The sequence below is a fragment of the Rhyacophila brunnea genome, unplaced genomic scaffold (assembly GCF_057557595.1).
Source record: "Rhyacophila brunnea isolate RB1 unplaced genomic scaffold, BYU_Rbru_1.0 scaffold_9, whole genome shotgun sequence".
Lineage (NCBI taxonomy): Eukaryota > Metazoa > Arthropoda > Insecta > Trichoptera > Rhyacophilidae > Rhyacophila > Rhyacophila brunnea.
In genome coordinates, this window is record NW_028233361.1 from 42,713,661 (window position 1) to 42,734,650 (window position 20,990).

General features: G+C 33.6%; 1 protein-coding gene across 2 annotated transcripts in view; it reads right to left on the bottom strand.

Annotated features, from left to right (window-relative positions):
* Positions 1-20,908, bottom strand: part of l(2)k01209 (uridine-cytidine kinase-like lethal (2) k01209) — a 30,953-nt gene extending 10,045 nt beyond the window's left edge. Inside the window, exons 1-6 of one of the 2 annotated variants that reach the window (XM_085959819.1) lie at positions 20,746-20,908; positions 12,464-12,594; positions 8,233-8,409; positions 1,912-2,018; positions 1,134-1,304; positions 883-1,019 (exon numbers count right to left, since the gene is read on the bottom strand). In XM_085959819.1, the coding sequence (XP_085815945.1) occupies positions 883-1,019; positions 1,134-1,304; positions 1,912-2,018; positions 8,233-8,409; positions 12,464-12,594; positions 20,746-20,798 (776 nt within the window). In that variant the 5' untranslated portion in view covers positions 20,799-20,908. Of the gene's footprint in view, positions 1-882; positions 1,020-1,133; positions 1,305-1,911; positions 2,019-8,232; positions 8,410-12,463; positions 12,595-20,428; positions 20,681-20,745 lie in introns of those variants that run through there. The other variant, XM_085959820.1, reaches the window with a different exon arrangement.
* Positions 20,909-20,990: the final 82 nt, after the last annotated feature.

The window sequence follows — 20,990 nt, forward strand, 5'->3', positions numbered from 1 at the left end:
GTATTTCGTCGTTTCTATTTGCGCATCGATTAGTAATTATAATTGGTAAAAATAATATTAAAAACCAAAGAAAATACTCTGCCATGCTATGCTATCTCGTCATTATTATTTAATGTTATATAAATATTTATTTGTAAAACTTTTTTTAAAGTTAGTATAGGTTTTTTTCCCTCTTAAAATAAAAAATTCGCATGCCATAGGTTCGTCACCACTACATTAACCTATCGATATGTTACAAATACAAATAAATAGATAGATAGAAAAACAAATACAGTCGAACTTGGTTCTTACGATCACAGAAATAGCGAGATCTCAGATGTAATGAGAAAACATTCGTTGACATCTTAGTTTATGATTTTCTCCATACATTTATTCACTTTTATAACGAGCTATTTCTCGGGTATACCGAGCAAAACTGTTAATGTGTCGAAAACAACATTTTCGACCCTAAGTAATAAAATCCGACCAGACAGGTTAACTAGACCGATGCCGCCATGATCGAATTACGTTTATGACACGAGTTAAGTGTCTAAGTACCTAATTGATGTTTTCGCCGACAACATTGAAAATTGCATGTAAAAAATCCAACTTTGTGAAGTCAGTAGGTACCTACCAGCGCCGGCGGCTCAGCACTTCATTACAATAAACAATTTCTTTTGTATTTCATGAATGCCATGTTTGTTTTGGGGATTTTTACAATGGTTTTCAGATTTTTTATGTTCTACGCTTAAATAGAATGTGGCGCGAAAAATGTTTTATAACGATATAACGAGTAATGCTTATAACGAGCAAATTCAGTCGGTCCTATCTTCCTCGTAATAACCAAGTTCGACTGAAACTTACATGTGAAATATCATTGAGAAATAGTAATTTATATTATACCTTTTAAGTCTACGCGCTAATCTGATGTCAGCGTCTGTGTCCACAAAGACTTTCATGTCCAACATGGAAAGCACTTTGGCGCTGTAGAAGGATAGAATTCCTTCAAATATTATCACATTCGCACCATACATGGTTTTCTGAAACAAATATAACCATCGATAAAAAGGAAAGCAGATAAGTCACTGTAATGATTATCATAGACATGTCCAGATTGTCAAGAAGTCATAACGTAAAAGGAAATGCCAACTCACGGTTTTGTTTTCTCTGGCGTGGTCGACGTAGTTATAAATGGGAACTTCGACTTTTTTGCCTTCCTTGAGCCTCTGCAGCACCGTGACGAGGAGGTCTATGTCAAAAGCATCAGGATGGTCAAAATTGTATACATTTAATGTCGCTTGTATATGCTGTTTCTCATTTAACACCTGTACAAAGCAACAAGACATATTTAACACATTTACTGCTGACCAGATAATTTCTAATTAATTACCACATTTAAATATCATGTTAATTATATTTAATGACCAATTAATGCAGACGCGCCAGTCGCGTTGTCAGCCCTAAATGAGTTAATTCTAATTGATCCAAGTTATGTAATACGTTAATGTTCTGTAATAATAAAGTACTTTCAACTAAAAGTCTTATGTATTCCGACTAAGTTCGTCAATCCAGTGGGTTTTGGGGCGCCCCTGTGGCCGCTTAGTGCCCCTCGGGTACCACTGAAAGACTATATTCGTCCAGCGGCTGTCTGTTCGCCGTGCGATACGTCTGGCCCACCGCCATTTCATCAATTTGGTGACCTCTATCACATCTCTCACTCTTGTTCTTATTTGCTTCCTTATTCATATATCGTACTTCAAATATTTCTGCATTTTTTAATGACATAATAAAATATTATATATCATTTTTACACTCCCTACATTCTAACTAAAAGTTGAATGACAGTCTAACCAAAGGTTACCGTTACCGACCTCTACTCTAAAGCTAAGAGAAACAAATTACATAACCGTGAATATATCTACAATATCTTACTTTGTAAAATGAATCCATGCTGACGATAGTCACCCAAGGAACATCCAGTGATTCAATGATTTTAGCAGCCACTGTGCTTTTTCCAGAAGCACTGGCTCCGCAAATGCCTGACAAAAATACAAGATTATAAAACATATATAAAAAAAAGAATTACACGGAAATATTTTACGGTGCCAGGTGCAAAAACTTATAACTTTGCATTCTGGTTATAGTGAGTTTCACAATCTGAGTCTTGATTACCAGCAGGGGTTGCAATCCCAGGCAGAATTTTCAATGGCTTCTAACTATTTGGTAAGTATAAATACGCAAATATAGGAAGTATCTTAATAAAAGTAGTTTATTAAACGTTGGGAATAATTTAATATCAACAGCAAGTAAAAAAATGCTCACTGGTAAGTATTCAAATAATATATGACAGTATTTAAATAAGCACTGGGAATTATTAAAATCCTTAATGGCAAGTATAAATATTGGTGTGTCAGAATAGATTAAAATCCCTCAATCCCGTGATTGAGGAAAACAATATTTTTTCAATAGACTTCACCCCATGATAAATGATGAATAAATAACATAATAAAATGTGATTAAAAATATCAATAGGGTTAAAGTTACAAAATTATTCAAACTACCGATTGAAATTTGTCTCATTTTTATCAAATACATCGCCGGATATTTGGTGTACCTACCAGTAGCGAAGGGGGAGGTATCCGCCATAAATAGTACACATTAAACCTTGTTAGTCATACGTATTTGTTTTTATTGAATTAGGACTACAATTTACAGATGGTATTGTTTAGTTTTTAAAAATCAATTGAACCCTGCCTAAACCAAACCATAATAGTTTATTTATATGTAACCATGATGGTATATTTTGGGGCGATACGACAAAATTGTGCACATTTTTTCATTCATACTTATTTGTTTTCGTTGGATCAATAATACATAATTATTAGACATATACAGTTGGTTCAATTTTTTAAATTCGATAAGCCCTGCCTAAACCAAACTAGAATAGAAAAAAAATATTATTCTATCTATAAAATAATCAAAGATAATTATGATTTAATTGCATAATTTTGGATATTTTATAGATAGACGAGTATTTTATGACTAGTATCTATTATGGCTTGGTTTTGCAGGGTTTAATATATTGTAGTCTTATTTCAATGAAAACAAATACGAATGACTGACAAAGTTTAGTGTGCACCATTTATGGCAGATCTTAACAGCTTACCTCCACCCTTTGCTACTGGTACCTACTGTGCGTAATTTGAGCGGTAGGCAGTGTTACTATTTTTGAAAATTTAAAAACTATCTTTTACATACATGCTTTGGATATATTTATTTATTTCACGAAAATACGCTGTATTTGAGAAAAATACATAACGTCACATCAATAATACAACTAGATAACTTGATTTTCATGGTTTTTGAGATAGCTATTGAATAATGATATGATAACTTTAAAACCATAAATGCATTAAATAAATAAAACATATATCTACCAATATTTTTTCATGCAATTATTTAATTGTCCCCAATTAGACAAGCACAATTTGCCATTTTTATTTTAAATAAGAATTATAGCCTAGCTAGCCTAGACAACAGAGGAAGATCGACCATGGTGGCACTATGAAAATAAAAGCAGAAAACGCTGGGCTGCAAATAAACCAGTCAAAAACTAAGTATATGGTCAGCACACGTGATCAGGTACCGCTGCAGAATATAGACATAGGACAACATGCATATGAAGGGGTGGACAAGTTCACGTATCTCGGATCCAGCCTAAATACCCAAAATAAGACAACAGAGGAGATAAAAATCAGCCTTATTTCCGGGAATTAATGCTGACATGCCTGCAAGCGACTGGTGGGGTCGAAAATTCTAGGCCAAAGAAGTAAACTTCTAATATATAAAACAATTATACTCTCAGGTCACTTATGGCTGTGAGACGTGGTGCTTAACTCAAAACGAGGAAAATAAATTAGCTGTCTTCAAGCGCAAAATACTCCGCAAAAATCTTAGGACCGACGTTGGAAAATGGGAACTACAGAAGAAAAATGAACCACGAGTTGGAAGAGCTGATCAATCATAAGATACTGTAAGTTCGAAAGACTACGATGGGCGGGACATGTGGAGAGAATGCCTGAAGAGAGCGCCAAGGATCATGACGAAGTGGCTACCCCAACGGAAGAGACCCAGAGGCCGACCAAGAAGGAGATGGGCTGACACCGTAGAAGAGGACTGGCTTCATATAGGAAGACCCGGTAACTGGAGAAGTGTGGCGAGAGACCGAAGTGAGTGGAAAGCGGTTGTGGAGGAGGCCAAATCCCACCCCGGGATGTAGCGCCGTGGAAGAAGAAGAAGAAAAATTATAGCCTAGATTTATTTTAATAAAGTAAAGTTTAAATTTCATTTTCCCAACAATAACCAAATCAGAGTTATCTAGTTGTAGTATTGAGGTGACGATATGAAAATGAGTGAGATTCCGGTACTGTAAATATTAGTTACAAGTGTTTGATGGCATATTCTTATGATAACTAAAATACTGCTACAAATATATAATATATTAATACAAAGAACTACAGAAAAACATTGTTTCTAATGGCCTTTTACTCCCAAAGGGTAGATAGTATATCAGCCTAACCTACCTATGTGAAAACTCCCATCGACCCATTTATTGGAACAAGATTTTGAAATCAAATTTTTTATCATCTGTGCCTTGTCTAAACAAAAATAAATACTTGAGCTCTACATTAGGTGTGACTATAAACATGCCATATTAGTGTGCGGTTTGATAGTTTGACAGAAAATACAGACATACTCGGAGCGGCGCCGAGCGAGAGAAAGCGATGCTATAAACTCGATGTAAGAACTAGTCGAGAATAGCAACCGTAACAACAGTCACATTTGTCCTGTGCATTAGAAGAAATCACATCTGCGCATGTTCAATCGTAGATTGTTCCACTACAACATGTTTTATGACAATTCCAAGTATTTTAATTATCTTTCAAAGGAAAAGCTGTTGTCGAAACTTTTATTGTTCAGTCAGTGCGATGCCCATTATTTAAAAACAATTGAGTCCTACACCCTTTTATAGGTATTGTACATTCATTATCTAAAAAATAATGATTAATTAAAATGTAGAATTTAGTATTACTAGGAAATTTTATTACGAATGTTGTGAAAATAAGTAGTAATATGTAGTAAGTGCAAAAAGACTAATTGCACATAAAGCGTTTTTAAAAAATGCGTGCGATTTGATTTTATTATTTCCGGTTCCGTCTGTTTCATTAGAAATTTTTTTCCCTTGTTTTCTAAGCGCCTCCCTGGGCCCCTCAGATGATGGTTACTTAAACCCCGACGGCGGCTAAAATTATTAAACATGGAACATGCTTTGTGATTCTCTGAATGCTGGTGTCCAAATTCAAAAGAAAATAAAATAAATTGCGTGGCGCGGGCTTACACGTCATTCCCGAAGCGTTCGCGGCCGACTGGAGTCTCAGCGGCCGCGCTACTTTTGTGACTTTCTTTCAAGAATGTAACATTCTTAAACGTTTCAGTAGCATGACTATTAATTAATTTCTTTATAATTGGGTAGGGGGCAGATTGACCGGAATTCGGTGGATGTTTTTTAAGTCCAGTTTGGCAATAAATTTGATTCAAAGAGCTTTTTCTGAATTTTCCGAATTATAATATCAATAATGTTACTACGCTATATATTATTGAGAATACATACAAAAATTTTGAATACTTTATAACATATAATATATCATGGGAGTTTTCGCATTTACTAGGCAAAATTGTCTGGGAGTAAAAGGGTTGATTAACAAAATGTTATCTGTTCTCTTATATCACTTTTATCTGTATGAGTCACGATTTATATAAAATGTCTAATAAGATTTGCTTTTATCTTAAAATAAATTATATGTGTGGGTAATAATAAAAGTTGTTTCCCCAAGAAAACAATAAATTATGTACACACAAAGATGTGTATAAAAAAACCAGTTATGTAAAAATCAAAATGATTAATGAATGACACATAGCCAATGTTAAAACAGATGGGAATTGGATTCTAGCATTTGTATCGGTGTCGAAAGGTCATTAGAGGACATTTTTAAAGATACTTGAAAATTTTACATCGGTGATCATTTTTATATAATAATAAAAAAAAAAACTAGTTTTTGTAATCGTTAACAATGGCTATACAATCCTGTAAGAGTCTCGGAATCTTCCAATATCCGGCGCCATGTTCATTTTGGGAGTTTCTTAGCAGTTTTTATCACAATTAGTCGAAAGCCATCCGTCTTTAGTTATTTTTGGCTATAAGTAGTAAAACAAATATTTTGTAGGATTATATTTTCTCTACCAATATCAATTGGCGAATTTGAAATATCTCAGAAAAGCGTAGTAATCAGAAACAATTTGCATGAATCAGGGAATACAAAAATAATGGCAAGTGTTTTGCTTTCAAGGTGAGGGTGTAACAAGACTTATTTTTCGAGTGTGGAGAATTATTATTAGATAAACTTTAAACACATGTTAAAGATAGTTACATCTGTATTAGTTTATCAAGTAAACAAAATGCGTATTCATTCATTGATTCATAGATTTTCCCTGTCATTAAGTCGTACACCAAAGGTAGCTTCAAAGTCTTAGTACATATCGTCGGTGTTTTGTAAAAAGGGCGAATCAACCATTTTGATGAAATCGAGATTTTAATGAAAATACAATATGTACCCCACTAGCTTTGTTGTGTAAAAACGGCGAATTTTTATCTCCACAGGAAAGTACTTAAAAACGATAATCGACTAAAATTAAATTAATTAAAATTACGAAATAAAAAGCAAATGTGACATATTAGGCCTTTTAAAATATTATATAGTAATACCTATTATAATGACAGTATTCTTTCTAAGCTTTATTATAAACTTGTTAGATATTTATAATCATCTACAGGTAAAAAACAAATAAATGTCAAAAGTTAAAAATCCTCCTCCTGTAAAGTAGCATTTTGGTTAATTCGCCCTTTTTACAAAACTCCGACGATATATACAGGCTGGCTCTCACATTTCTATCTTATTGATCCGTCCTGTGGCATGAATCATAGACAGCTCAACAGCTTAAAGGATAGAGCACTCACCCGGACAGTGAAAGATTTGAGTTTGAATGCCACATTGACCAATGTTTTTTCTAGGATTTTTACAATAGGTATGTTTCTGAAGTTATGTAGAATATTGAAAAAATAAACTAAAGATGTATATTCATCTTCCAGATGGATCTTTCTGTGATTTTCCTATACAAATCTCCAAAGGCTATTTTATATACTGTCACTGTACAGGCCAATTGGCGTAACACTCGCTTTATATTGAAGTGACATTTTGATGGCAATGATTCAGACACGATTAATTTGTTAGAAAACAATAAAAGTACATAAAGAACTTTATACACGCACTATACATACAATATGTACACAAACAAATGTTTCATAATCAAACTGTATTTTTTTTGTTATTGACAAAATTCTTAGAGAACTAACACTAAAATGCGCCTTTTGAAAACAATAATCTAAAAATAGACTGCACCTGCACCACAGATGGTGTGACTCATTGTAAAAAGATGAATTTCGGTCGCAAATCTATACCCCTGAAAATAGCATTAAGTTTTCTAATAATTTGTTCGCATATCAAACACAGATTTTTATCATATTCAATGAAACATTTGGTGATGAAGTACTTGTTATTTTGGGCCCCAACAAATGCCATTTCGGGCCGCATTTGTGCACCACTGCTATACAATGAGGCTTTCTTCAACATCTTTGGACAGGAGCATTGATATACTACTAGATGAGCAGTTCCCATACAAGTGTCATTTTAAAAGTGTACCACAAAAGATATTATGAATATCGTCTTATAATATTTCCTTGTAGGTATAATGCGTTAAGACCGATAACATGGATTCCCGAATTTCACCCGTATTGCCCTGGCAGTAAAACTAAATTTGCATTCTTGGAATAGTGAACCTAAGGGTGGCTGCACCGCAAAACAGACAGAGCAAGTCGTCATGCGCTGACTATTAGTTAGAGTAAGATGCAAGCTAGATCGGGCTTACCCAGTAAGTTTTAACAAAGGCCGACTCGCTGAAAATCGGGCGTCATTTTAAGAAGCATATGATTCATCCAGTAGTATATCAATGGACAGGAGCAATAAAAGTATTATTGCATTTTGCTCCCCCTTAAACGCAAATCGGTCACACCCTTTTGGTTTACTAAGTTTATATTTTATTCATTAGTGACGACGCAATGCAGAATTGTGTAATTACCGATGAGGAAGGGCTCAACCTGCTGTCCCGCGGTGTTGTACCAGGGTGGCCGGCCGGCTGTGTAGATGGTGCGGCGGTCGGCGTGCATCACACTCTCCGCCACCGTCTTCTTGCTGGACTGCCCCAGCGAGGTGGTACGCGGCCGCCGGCTCCTCGGCGACTTGGGAACCGCCGTACCTGCGTTCAACCAACCAACACATTAACTTAATACTGTGTGCAGTTGACTAAGAAAAAGGGAAACAAAAGTTTTAACACATCATCAATTCTAGATTATATATTTGTTTCAATGGCTCCAATATCCGATGTTTGTCTTACAATGAGGGTTTCTTAACAGATTTTTTTTAGTATTTCGGAAAATCCTTTTTATTTATATCAAATATTATTTAGGCATGGTCCCAATATTGAAGCTCGTTTTGATATAAATAAAAATGATTTCAAGTTATACACATTTATATTTTTATAAAAATCGATGTTTTTTAAAATAAATATAAAAAATATTAAAACTACGAATTAGTCAAAAATCTCTTAGGCGATGGCGTTAGAAAACTTATAAAATAAATTTTAATAAAAAATATGAAATAATAAGATGGGGTCCGATTCAACAAATTTACATATTATTACATTTTTTACAATTTATTGTGAGTTTATCTTTGATAAAATAATAAGTAAGTTTATCTTTGAATAAAAAATATTTTTCTTTTTAATGTTTTCAGATGCATATTTATTAATTAACAAAGTTGAAATTGTAAATTATCAAAAAAATGTCTCAAATTGCAAGCTTCGTATCTTTCCGCTAGGTGCCTCTGTCAGGTAGACATCGCCTTAAATGTCAATTTATGAAAGACAAGTCTCATAATGACATAGGTACACGGTTTTTTCGTCTTTCGAAGTTTGAGAATTACCGAAATCAAGAATATTATTTTTCTCGATAAAATTCAACATCAGTTTATTAGGCCGGCCCAAAGTTTCTGCCAGCAGATCAAAGTCGAAAGGATTTTTTAGGCTTTCTTTCCAAAAAAAATTGCCGAATTTTTAATATGTCGGTACCGCCGTAGCTTCCTTTTTCAGTTTCAACTTCCATTCGTTATTTTTGCCTAGTAACCACTTCTCGAATTCCAAGATTTTCATTGATGATTTCTTATTCTATTTTCAATACAATTCTCGAGACAAGATTTCTCTATCACAACCTCTAGTTATAACCGAACAGACCACAATTTTATTATTAGTATGATTGTTTTCACTCGTATGATGGATTGTATGTACATTGTTATATTTTAATCAATATAACGTCTTTTAACACAAACTGTCAGCTGACACCAATTATTTATTTTTTAATTATTGACACTTAGTAACACTTTTTAACAAATACAACATATACCAAAAATGAAACTAATTAACTCACTTAAAAATTCCTACTCACTCAACTGCAACTAACCATTTGTAGATACGGCGTTTTCCTCGAATTCCTCAGACATTATTTTTTAATTGCACACAGCAAAAATCAATAAACATCCAATGCAAACACTTCACTTAAAATTGTTTAAATAGGTATATTAAAAATATGTCAGCGAAATTAAAATTGTCAGAGTCAAAACAAATCAAACAAATGGTTCGGCTTGCGAAATATCTATGGACTAGGCAGGCCACAGTTTTGTGTGCACAAGCCATTTACAGAAGGTTAAATTAGTTAAAAAAAATGTGGAAGACAAATTTCGCTAATGGAGATATATTAGACGGTCATGTCAGAAATATTCAGTGTGTAGTCAAATTAGATAACATTTTTGGGCCGTTCGTATGTCAATAATTAGTCATGTCTTTAAGAGGCAGACGTAAGAGAGTTAATTCTGAAACAGTCATCGGGCCAGCAGTGAGGTTTAAAAGTGCCCAAATAAATAATCAATAGATTGTTTTCTCTTTCTTCTCTTTGAACGTTTCTTATTACTTCTTTGCGAATTCATTCAATCCGTCTATGTTGGTAAGTATTCCCACCATTATCACACGTAGCTTTGCGGTCTTCATGCTACCCGTCACAGGACAGATATGGTCCACTTACTGTGAAAATCCATTATATCATATGAGGCGTCTAATTACAAAAAGTGAAATGTCCACAATTCGATATTTGCGGGAAACAACATTTTTATGTTTCAAGCTTTAATTATTTGTTTTAACGTGAGATAATTTTTTTCCGTTGTATTCTATGTCGAAATTAGAACCAAATGGCAATTTGTTTCACCCGATAAACTCTTAAATTTAATAAATATAGGCAAAATAAAATTGGACGTAGCGCTACTTGTACCTCACTTTTTATTTTTTTACACATAAGGCACAGTCATGAATTTACCGGATGCTACAGCATGGGAGACGCCATTTTTAATATTAGACGTTCCCTTATTAGTTGACTTAAATACGCGCCAAATCAACCGCTTGTGCTCAAAACGTGACGCTTTTTAAATTATTTTTTTTCATAGGGTTTTGTCGCGTTTTGGAATTTTTCGATCAATACATATTGTGTAAAACTACACAAAGAATATGTGTGTATTTTTTCTCGATTTTGACCAAATGTGGACTTATCGCTTTTTGGTATTAGACACCTTATAAATGATGTTTCACGGTGCTGTGTATCGTGCGATTAACCTATTTGATGGCTCCATAAAGGTAGATATATTTTTCTTGAATTATTTAATTTTTGTGTACGTGTTAAACAGTTTAAATTTATAATTATTTTAATTAATTTAATTTCCTATTAATCAAGAACTTGCCTTCTCTGTGCAATTACGTTGTTTTTTAATTCAATTTCAATTAATCGAATTTAATTCTCCGTAAATAAGTGTTTTTTGTTACCAAATTCATTGTGTATTTTCAAAATTGTATACCCACACTGTATTTTACTAGGTAGTACGGCGCATTAGATAATAATACAACTAGATAACTTCATTTTCACTGTTTTTGAGTTAGCTATTGAATATGATTCTACATTTTCTTCTCTAGAAAATGATAAAACTAGGTAAGGCAGAAGTTTATGGGAACAGTATTAATTGTGTTTGAAAATACAACTTGAACGTAGTTATGCAGAATGTAGCCAGTCCACAATAATATTGAGCTGAAATAATGGCACTTTAGCAACAACATGGTATTAAAAATGTATGTAAAATTGTAAATAGTATTTTATTTCAAGAATAATTTGTTTGCGGCTTGGCTATTTTCAGCAGAACGTAGAGAAAACCTTCTCGCATCTGATCTATATATTTTTTTTATTTTTTGTGGACTGGCTATTTACTGCATAACTATGTCCACTTTACAACCATAAATGCATTAACCCATTGTGCCCAAACACGAGAAATTCTCGTGTTACAACAGGTACATGGTAATTATATTTTTACACTAAATTAGGGCATCTATTGAAAATGTCCTGTATTAAACGTGTTTAGAGCTAAGTTAGCTACAGGGTGAATATATTAGATAACAGGGATTCTTACCAACCAGTAGAAAATATTGGATTTTAAAAATAGTAGAGCATTTTAAATATTTTTTTTAATTTTCCATTTGTTGATTGAATCTTTAGTCCAATATTTAGTAAAACAGTTCCCTGCACAGAATAAAATGATATATTTATGTTTCCGTGATGGAAAACACTTAAAAACTAATAATATCAAGGTTATTAATACATTTAAGAAAACATTGTCGATTGATGAAGTGATTTGATTTTGCAATCCGCTGCAGCATTTCCACCAACTAACCGAGTTAGCCTATCTTTAGACACATTGAAATCTAGCATAGATTTTTCTAGTTGGGATATAATATATAGTATATCCCAGTAAGCCCAGTTTCGTCCACATTAAAAATTTGTTGCGGCAGGTAATCCTCATTTTTATGATTTCTGCTAGACTCTTGACGAAATTCATAGCTTCCTCTGTATCAGCACAACTCGGCAGCCTCACCTGTTACTTTGATGTTGTGCAGTTTATTACGGCTTTTAAATTTTTAGAACCGTAAGTACGAATTCACGTAAGTTGAATTTGCATAAGTCGAGGACTTGCTGTATTACGATAATCAATGCAATAAGGTAAGTTTTTTTTTTGTTAATAGTAGTTTGTCAACGTGTCAACGTTGCCAGTAATTTTATATGTGCTAAATAAAGCCACAGTCCGCAGTTGAAATAGCTCTGAACTACCATCGGTATTTGCAATACTCTTAGGCACTCAATGTTAAATTAATGAAATGGAAGGTTTACCTGTGGAAGGCGGCCGGTTGGTTCTGATGGTGGGAACCGTGTTGGGCGAGGTTGGAGTATTCCTGAGGAACTCATCGTCCTCCCGAAGCATCATCGCCTCATGGTACTTAGCTTCCAACTCTGCCACATCACTATAAAAAAAACAATAAATGATTATCAATAATTGTAGACAACCAATCATACAGTGGCTTTAAAAAATCAGATGCATTTTTCAGAATAAGGAGAATATTCGAAGAATTTAACACTGTCTAGCTGAATGGAGGATGATACCGGGATAATGTAGACGAAGAACACAAACACCATGTAGAAGGATTCATATGAACTTTTTGCATAACACCACTTGAGGGCAAATCTAGAATGTTTTTGGTGCGGTTGGCTGCCAAGATATATAATACAATCCTTAACTGTATGTTGGCGCATTGACATGTGGCGGTTATAAACGAGATTTACAGGTGTGTAATATACATATGAGGAGTAATTATAAACCTTATGCATAGTTGATAGTTAAGTAGACCAATAAATAATAATATGGCAACATTGTTTTGGCCATTGAAATTACTGCTGTTTTGTAAATTGCGATATTTACATATTTTTAAAATAAATAATAATTTAATGTTTGCTTTATTGATGGTTTATTTAAATAAATGCACATATCATGGATACAGGTTTGTCGCATTTTGATAATACTACTAAAGTTGCAAGTAATATCAGTTGTCAGATGTATAAAAAAAAATGGTTTTAATAGTTTGAATCGGCTATATAATGCATAAGCCAACTCATTTATACAAGTATATTTTATTTATGCTTCGCAATAACATCAAAAACTCATTTTATTGTTCACATTTTGTTATGCAAATAAGACAGGGAACTCAGAAATAATGGGTACTGAAATACCTAATGTAGCAGGTAACCCACCTCGAGTAAGGAAGAACCCGGGATAAACTTAAACACGTGTCTAGAATACGTCATACGTTGAATACTGACAACTGCTCTCAGTTTATGCATTGACGCTCATTTCATATTGGTGTATTACACACATTATTGCACATGCATTACGGGCATTTCATATTCATAGGACACTTACACATTCAAAACTCTGCATCAAAATGTAGCGTATTGAATATAGCCTATCGGAATTCTATTTATTATCTGTTTAAGATTATTTAACACGATTGATTTGTCTCTTACTAAAAATACTGACAATTAATTGAATTATCGATGAATAAAATTAATGTTTCTTCAACACTAAATAAGAATTAAATATTATCTAAATTAAATACTTAATTATAAATATTACTTTGAACCTGCTTCGCCACTGTGTAGGCTTATTAGTGTAAAAAAAAAACTGCCAAGATTTTATGACGTAATGAACAAATATTTAAATGAACAGTTAACATTCGTAAATTTACCGTTATTGATCTTTACAAGATACAATAAATTAGACAGTCGGGTAATAAATACAAACTATAATCAAATTTCAAACCACAAATCAATATGATTGATACTATTTTGTAATTAAGTAATTTATCTATAATTGAATACAGATCGTCTCTGTTCTGGCAGAACACACTAACTGGAGAATACTAGTTTTGAGTAATTTGATTTTGAAGTTTTTAAAATGTTTGAAATGGTCTATCATGCATCAGTTCATTAAGTAATCGTAAAAAGGATGACTTTAAAATAAAGACTGTTTATTTATTAAGTAGGTTTCCAGACGGTAAAGTTTGAAATAAAGAACATATTGGTATAACTAACTCAATATGTAATTTTTTAGAATTAGTGTCTTCTGCCAGAACAGTGACGAATTATATACCATCATAAATTGTCCGTTGTTTGAATTTAGAACTAAGCTCATCACAGTATAAAAAGTATTGAATATGTCAAATGTTAGCATGTGACGTCCTCACTCGGCGGATAACTTTTACTGATGGATCTATAACATTCCATTCTATTACATATAGGTATACAGTCGAACTTGGTTATTATGAGGAAGATGGAACCGACTGAATTTGCTCATTATAAGCATTACTCGTTATATAACATTTTTCGCGCCACGTTCTATTTAAGCATAGAACATAAAAAATCTGAAAACCATCGAAACAAGCATGGCATTAATAAAAAAGAAAGAAGTTGTTTATTGTATGAGCCGCTGGCGCTGGTAGGTACCTACTGACTTCACAAAGCATGGATTTCTTACGTGCAATTTCAACCACATGCGTGGATACTTTTTCAATGTTGTCGGCAAAAACACCAATTAGACTTTTTTTAATATTATAGCGAATTTTGATGCGTGTATATAGTATAGTACGCGTACCAAAATTATAGTACACATACTATACTTATACGGTTGGCAACATTGCACCAGACCAGTGTTGTTATCATTTTGTGACCATATTATAATACGTGGTCCTAAAAAGTATAGTATTTTTCTCATTTTTAGTCACATTTTTTGCCTCCTACTATACATTTTTTCAACAGCGAATCTGAAAAACTGTTTCGTTTCGAGGACTGTTTTTTACCTCACAAACCTTTTTTTCTCCCGGTTCGACAAATTTTTCTCTATTTTATTATTGTAGAAATGAAATCATTAAGAAAAAAAAACTTTTATCCGATATTCAAAAGTATAGAATTTTGGGCGTACTATATAATTTTTATATCGGATATAGTACGCGCACCAAAATTATAGTACAAATACTATAATTATACTACAGTTGGCTACACTGCCAGACATGTTAAAGACTTTATGGTTAATTTTCTTTGTCGGCATGCATTATCTCAAATGGGGTTAATTATCAAAACAAGCACCTTAGTCTCTGCTTATTTTTATTGTATTTGCAATTTGAGTTTTAGAACAATATTATATTTCGTCAAAAAAGACATCAGTGCTTACTGCTTATAGACGAATTAAAGATTGTAAATCACAAGAGCCGATATAAGTAGGTATGATGAAAGGAATAATTGTGTTGTGCCTATCATTTTAGTTGCATGACAAAATTAAGGTCAATATTTTATAAAGTCTCTTTTTCTTTTCTGTTCATCTCATTTAGCTGGTCGCCACACCAGGCCCCTCTAAGCCCGGGCCCCCAGGCTAGAGTCCTATCAGCCCCCCCCCCCCTTGTGGGGGCCATGGCGCTGACCGTCCACTAATATTGAAAGCGCTTTTCATTTACATGACAAATTTTAATGCATTATTGAAGCAGACGTAAATATTGAAAATAACATATTCTTTTATGTGTTTCAGTTTATTCCATATTTTTCCACAGCTTGGCCAAGCCAGTTTCCATTAATTCTGTGTTCACTGGTTCTAGGCATTACTCTACTGTGATATGACAGCATATTATAAGATTTGATTTTAATAATGTTATTTAGATAAGTAAAATGATTTTTACTACAGTGTTGCATGTAAATGGTAATAAAAAAAACAATGCACTGAATGTTCAGGGTGCCTTTTTGGCCATTGAACTTATGTCATCTAACGATCAAGAAGTTTTTTTTTTGCTGGCAATATTCCAGAGAGTACAAACAGTGAATGGCAAATCAGCTGTGCGTATCTGTCTGTGAGTTGTTTATTTATAAAATGAGGAAATAAATAATGAAATGTTTATTCACAAATGCAATAAAGATTATATTTTGATACTAATTAATTGCAAAAGATGAATCACAATTATAGTAAGGTGAATTGCAAACATCTGCACTTTGTCCTCACTTTCTGTAAAACAAAAAACAACTTCAGGAACATGTCTATTAGATTTTTTTTAGGAAAAAATTTACATTGGGGGTGTTGAACTTCCAATCATAACATTTTGGGCTTAGAAAAAATCCTAGAAAGAAGTTAGGGAGAGTGAGTCGAACCTCACATCTTTTCTCTGTCCAGGTGACTGCTCTATTCCTCTACCGACCTGACTATGATTTATGCGAATTAAATCTCATAAGCCATGTTTACATTCATGAATTTTTTTGTTCGCCAGATAAACACATCGCAGTGCACGCATAGCGTGCAAATCACCTGCCTCAAATCGGTTTCAAATAGGCCGTTTTTCGTGATGAAAGTGTTAGCGCACGTTGATCCACCGGCGATGGATTTCTGCTCAACATCAGTGTTGCCAACTGGATGATTCCGCGAAAAATGTATAATAGTATATTGTATTAAATTTTATGCCAGATAAGCCAAAAATATTATAATTTTGAAGGCTTCAAAACGAGAAACGTTTTGTGTACTATAGTTTTTTTTCAAAATACAATATTTTTTACATCTTTGTATTAAAATCAGCATTATAAAAAGTTGACAACACTGCTTTTTACTATACACTACTTCTAACTATTTGACGTACAAGTGTAGACAGTTAACGCCAGTAGCGAGGGGTGGAGGTAGGCTGTTAAGATTCGACATAAATAGTGCACACTAAACTTTGTCAGTCATACGTATTTGTCAGGGAACTCAGAAATAATCGGAACTGAAATACCCAACGGGTAAGGAGTAGCAAGTAAACGATCTCTAGTAAGGAATGATCCAGGATAAACTTAAACACGTATCAAGAATACATCATACGTCGAATACTGACAACTGCTCTCAGTTTATGCATTGACATTCATTTAATATTGGTGTGTATTACACACACTATTGCACGTGCATAATGCGTGTTTCATTTTTGTAGGATACTCACACATTCAAAACCCTGCATCAAAATGTGGTGTATTGAATATTGCCAATCGGAATTCTATATATTATCTGTTCTGTGGCATTCGTTTTCATTGAACTAAGACTACAAAATTGAAGATAGTGTTGGTTAGTATATAAAATTCAACTAATAAACCCTGCCTAATCCAAGCCATGGTAGATAATAGTCAAAAAATATTCATTTGCTTATCTATAATATACTAAAATTAAGCCATTAAATCATACATAGTTTTGATATTTTTTATCTCAGTAAATTTTAAAAACAAACAAACTATCTACACACTATAGTTTATAGTTTAATGAAAATAAATACTTTTGACAGACAAAGTTTAATGTGCACTATTTATGCCAGATCTTCCTAACAGCCTACCTCCACCCTTCGCCACTGGTTGACGCAGTACGTTTCACACGTTCAATCTAAAGTATGCACAAAACTACTCGGTGTTAAAACCAGAATTCAAAAGTGGAAATTGAAGTGAACAAATGTAGACATCGCAAATTATACGTACATCAAGGAATTAACTAGGAGATTGTAATACCTTAGAACTTGTATAAGAGATTTAATTTGCATGAGTGATAGTCAAGTCAGTAGCTCAGAGGATAGCGCAGTTACCTGGACAGTAAAAGGATGTGAAGTTCGACTTCTACATGGTCCAACAGTTTTTTAGGATATTTCAAAATTATTAAGTATTTTCAACAAGAAGAATTTAACATTATTATATCTAGTGTTTATTCAATAGTGTTGTGTCCCAGGTTCGAATCCCGGATCTAAAAATTTCACATGTTGTTTTTCAATGTGTGTTTGTATCAGAGTATGGACCTAATAGGCTGAGCAATTGGCCAACATCAATTTTTCATAAAAACAAATATCTGTTAATGCAGCTTACACTCTGTGGACGTGTCCGGAAACTTGTACGTATGCAGTTCGTCGTATCACATTTCACCTTGAAATGTTGTATCGGAAATATATGGCTGTATGTTAAAGACAGTCCAACCTATTTGGGTCGTATAGTACTGACATAAATTTCATGTCTAAATAAAACATGGTTCTTGTTGGGTTACACTTTGCAGGAAGCCAGCAGTAAACAAATTTTGAAAATAGCCGATTTACTGGATAATTTGTTAGGTTAGGTTTTCATTATTGAATTAATGAATTTTACCAAAATCAGCTGTGAAAATTGAATTTATGTTCATATTGAATCTAATATAATTGGAGACCGTATAGTATACGGTCATCTCTTTCTGATAGAAAGCTCACGGTGAACTGTGTCATGGTGAAATGCTTTACGTACAATTTACATGTATCCCTTTGTGGATGCTCATATTATGATCTTAGGATCAGACATGGTTAAAAAAAAAACATTTCATGGAGAAAATCTAAAAAATATTGATGTAACCTACACATCCAAATTTTTTTTTTTAGTTTGTCCATGCGAAAAATTCATTATCTCTCCGGAATCTAAAATTGTATCAGGTACTTAGTCCTTCATTAATTTTTGACCCCCTAAGCCAGGGTTTCCCAAACTTTTTTTGCAATGGAACACTTTGCAAACCTGGAAATTTTAACGGAACACTTAGTTTATTTTGTATGTTATTTATTAGCGCAGCTAACCGTTCTGCCAATTTCGGCAACTGTCGTTAAACTGACAAGACTTGTCAGCCGGTCAGATAAAAACAATATACCTCATCTTTTTCATGCGCACGGTGTGAGAAAAGATGGTCCTCCGTCTGTACCTAGATCATGGCCCCCACATCCCGAAGCGGGCCCCCAGGTTAGGATCTTTGCCGGGCCCCCTACTTATCGCTAAGGTTAAAGGCAATGTGACGATCTACAGCTGCATATGACAAATGGTGTTCGAGGTAAAATTAAGGGTATTTTTTAGCGATTTTTTGTATTTTTAATACACCCACTTTTATGTTGATATGCACAATTATGTATATGTCAAATATCGATAATAATAAAAATTTGTAAGTATGGCAAAACCACATATTATTAAATGTTAGTATGCTTGAAATGAAACAGCGCCGCAGGCGACATTTTTTTACTATTAGTGCATGTTTGTTATGTGTGTTTATCTCACTTGGCTGGTTGATTTCTCACACCCCGTAAGCCCAGGCCCCTAGGCTAGAGGCCTGTCAGCCCCCCCCTTGTGGAAGCCATGACCTATCTATATAGTAGAAAATCTTTAAATGTGTTGCAGTGTATAAAACCTTTCCAAATGGTGGCGGAACACCTATTCAGGTTCGGCGGAACACTGGTGTTCCGCGGAACATAGTTTGGGAAACCCTGTCCTAAGGAATGGATGACCTGCCTATGTGTACGGATGTCACTGCCAATTAAAGTTGTGTAACTAAAACTTTTATTATCCAAAGCTTATGCACAGGTCAATAACACACATAGGTATATGAATCAATACTTTGCTGTAACTGTGATAATGCCTGTACACGTGCATGGATTTACTGGCAGCAATAGTATTTAGACAATAGATTATTTTCGATCTGCGCCTACGCAGTAGAGCGATAGGGGCGAACATGCCGGTAAAAAAACAAACTACTCATTTTGAGCTTAACCGATTTTCAATACGACCTGTCAAATAGTACTATAAAATGACAACCTCACGTCTCGCTTACTCTTGAAGAATGAGATTGGAGAGACAGTCAGCACTTTTACGTGTAAACAGTTATTGCCATGATAGTTTAAAATAAGCACGATTGCCGACAGTAATTCCATGCACGTGTTCAGGTGCTATATGGACAAGCATGATTATTTTATTAAAACTGACAGGATAGGTACAAATTTTCCATAACATGTTTTTTGATTATCACACAGTGCCTTTATTATGACGGGTATTCATTTTTGGAGGTACCTATTTTTTGATGAAATAGTTGTAGTCATTTTACTTTTTGTACATTGTCCACTGTTTTTAATGATCCACAATCGATTAATAAATTATTTCAAAACACAGGCAGACATACAAAATAACAATAAAACATAAAACATTCACAAAATTTTCGATTTGATTATGAAAGGAACACACATTTAAAATCATTAATTTAAAAAGAGAACACTTTCTATTTTGTTATTTTTTGTTTGTTTCCAGGAATTTGAATAAAGAACATTACTTGTCTTGTGAGAGATTATGACAGACAACATGGTTGACAGATGATGAGAATGAAAAACACAATAACTTGTCGTAAATACGCCTCGACAAAATTGATTGCATGAGCAATTGACCTGTCGGCTAACGTACTTTGAAACTCTTAAAGATTTCAATTAAACCACTTACTTTAATTGAATCTAAAAATAGATGAAGAATAGTGAAGTTAAATAGGTTATGAGCGCGTGGAGTTGCGATCACGTTCTTCATTCCGAGAGCAAAATAAATAAATAATAAAACAATTATTTTAACGTCAATAAAAGCGTAACCTTCCTCAACGTGACGTTAATTGCGTGACACGACTGAGCAAAACATTGCAAATTTGCGGATAATAATGCATATCGAATGTGCAATCTAGTAAACAATATAAAATTATACTACATAATGAGATAAATAGGTCAATTAAATAAAGCCGCGTTAAATGGTAAAAATATAAAGCAATTTACCTATCTGAACTCGCCGAACTTAAAGTTTCACGTTCAAGCACTTGGTTCTCCATGCCTTCATACTGTTAAAAAAATGACAGATTTGAGAAAATATTGCTAGTTGCTAGTCAAAACACAAAGTTGCATTCCAATATTATTTTTTATTTCGATCCTCCGTGTCATCGTGGTAAGCATGCGCAGAAAACTTTAATGCGATTCGTCGAACGACGAATAATACCATATTATTATTATTGCTTCATTTTTTA